The 2500-nt window shown below is 41.8% G+C and overlaps 1 protein-coding gene across 1 annotated transcript in view; it reads right to left on the reverse strand.

Moving 5' to 3' along the window:
• LOC122266875 (uncharacterized) overlaps window positions 1-2500 on the reverse strand; it is a 3504-nt gene that overhangs the window by 689 nt on the left and 315 nt on the right. The window contains exons 2-4 of the mRNA XM_086552501.1: window positions 1730-1952; window positions 1000-1158; window positions 261-332 (exon numbers count right to left, since the gene is read on the reverse strand). Coding sequence (XP_086408627.1) covers window positions 261-332; window positions 1000-1158; window positions 1730-1952 — 454 coding nt within the window. The remainder of the gene's footprint in view (window positions 1-260; window positions 333-999; window positions 1159-1729; window positions 1953-2500) is intronic.

Here is a 2500-nt window from a genome sequence, read left to right on the forward strand (position 1 = left end):
GGAGGAGGAGAAAGTAAGACTTCTTAACGGAGTGAATTTGCGCGCATGACGAGGGAATGAAAGTGCATGGGATATCCCCAAGTCATGCAAAGGTCAAACAGAACATCGATATGAGTGATAATGCCCACCAGCCCCTCCAAAAAAGGACATTACATATTTTAAGGAACATTGAAAATGCATAAAAAAAACAAGGGGAAACCATGATATTTTTTTCTGTTAATGTAAAATTTGTAAAGGTAAGAGGACAGTTATACTTTTACCTTTTGGTATGTATTTCCAACATCAGCCTCTGGCCAGATCACTGCTCCAGGGTTGATGTAATTCACGCGAACCTGTAGATGGGATTAGATTGTATGATAAATACGCTTTAGACATTCAACTAGAAAGAAATTGGTGTATAAAATGCAGTAAGGAAAATATATCATGTGTTATATTGTCATTTTGCCGTTTCACCGTGTTTTTCTTTATCAAGTATTTTCCTAATTTTGTTTATACTATTGTCAACATCTCATCTTCTGTGTATACAAATTTATTAAATCTCCCGTTTTCTATTCCTTCAAATTATCTATCTCCAATTTTCTCTCCATATAAGTTATCCATCTACCGTTTTCTATACATACAAATGATCCAACTCCCGTTTTCTATCCATACAAATGATCCAACTCCCGTTTTCTATCCATACAAATCATCCAACTCCCGTTTTCTACAACTCCCGTTTTCTATCCATACAAATGATCCAACTCCCGTTTTCTATCCATACAAATCATCCAACTCCCGTTTTCTATCCATACAAATGATCCAACTCCCGTTTTCTATCCATACAAATGATCCAACTCCCGTTTTCTATCCATACAAATCATCCAACTCCCGTTTTCTATCCATACAAATCATCCAACTCCCGTTTTCTATCCATACAAATCATCCAACTCCCATTTTTTATCCATACAAAATATTCATCTCGCATTTACTCTCCTCCTCCCCCCTCCCCCCTCCCTGTACCTCCGGGGCGAGTTCGACAGCGAGTTGTTTAGAGGCCATGATGAGGGCCGCCTTCGTCATGCTGTAGACGGTGAAGTAGGGCGGCGTGGGCGTCTCTCCGCCGATGTCGCCAAGATTGATGATGTTTCCGGCCGCTGCCTTCAAGTGCGGCGCCGCGGCCTGTGGGCGAGAGACAGTTAAAGAGAGAGGCAAGAAAGGGTCGAGGGAGAGATAAAGGGGATGTCATGGCTGCAAGAGGGGGATATTTGTGTGAGTAATGACTGAATGTTGTCATTTCTCACACTGTTATATTTGGAAGTAAAGATTAATGGATGAATTACATGGCAATAGGGTTATTGTAGGTGTTCATAGATGTTGTGAGTTAAGTGACCTAATGTTATAACTACTCTATATCAGTTAGATGTAAATATGTGTTTATTGAAGAAATGACGGAATGATATTACCACTGACGGAAATATCTGTGTAAGTAATAGATAAAAAATTTAAGAATTTCTCTCGATCATGTGATTTTAACTTTCTTTCTTTTTAACATTCTTTCTTCCCATCCCAATCTTACTAGAAAGGGCCGTTTTCCTTCTCTTTCGCCCTCTTTCATCACCTTTTCACCCACCTACTCTGGACATATAGATATTGAGAAGCAACCAGTGGAAAACAATCCCCAGGCAATGTCACGTCATAAACACGTCCAGTGACATGTCCCCCTCGCCCTTGCTGCTCACAGGCGACCCACCTGCATGAGGAAATAAGGCGACATGACGTTGGTGTTCATGAGCTGCGTCCATGTGGCCTCGGTGGCGTCGGCGATTGGCGTCGGGAAGAAGAGCGACGCGTTGTTGACGAGCAGGTCGAGGCGTCCCCACTGCGCCTGCGCCTCCGCCACCAGCCGCTGCGCCGTCGCCGCCACCGACGCCGACAGATCGCCACTGATCACGTGCGCGCTGTTCGGACGGAGGCTGAGGGGAAGGGGGTGGGAAGGGAGGGAGGGAAGGGGGTGTGTTTACCTGCTTTGATATATCTATATAGCCGAAAATATTGGATCATAAAGGAGAAGTAAATATGCCAAGTATATGTCTTTGTTCTATCATTATACTGATTTTGTTCCACTCTGTTATATGATGGTCATGCATTTGAGTGTGGTTCGTTAGTTCAAAAGAAATCGAGGAAAATGTCAATACTTATATCTGTAAGATATAAGTATTGACAAAGTCCTCAATTACAAAGTCCTTTCCCTTGTTATTTGATGTATTTATTTGCACATTATCGAGACATCTTGACTAGTTCATCGACTTTTATCTTTAAAAAAAAGTTTTATCTTCGGAACAAAGCAGATGTTGGTAGATAATAAATTCCAAGAGAATACTATAACAAGAAGCAACCTAAACCATACCATACTTCACCAGTCATTACATCTTCCATTTAAATGTGAATTAAATTGATCCAGCGTGTGACCATTGCTCAGCCTTACTGCCCTTCCGTCACGGGCGATTAAAGAGATGGTCGC

The sequence above is a fragment of the Penaeus japonicus genome, unplaced genomic scaffold (genome assembly GCF_977035675.1).
Source record: "Penaeus japonicus unplaced genomic scaffold, GWHDUDI00000001_assembly GWHDUDI00000027, whole genome shotgun sequence".
Lineage (NCBI taxonomy): Eukaryota > Metazoa > Arthropoda > Malacostraca > Decapoda > Penaeidae > Penaeus > Penaeus japonicus.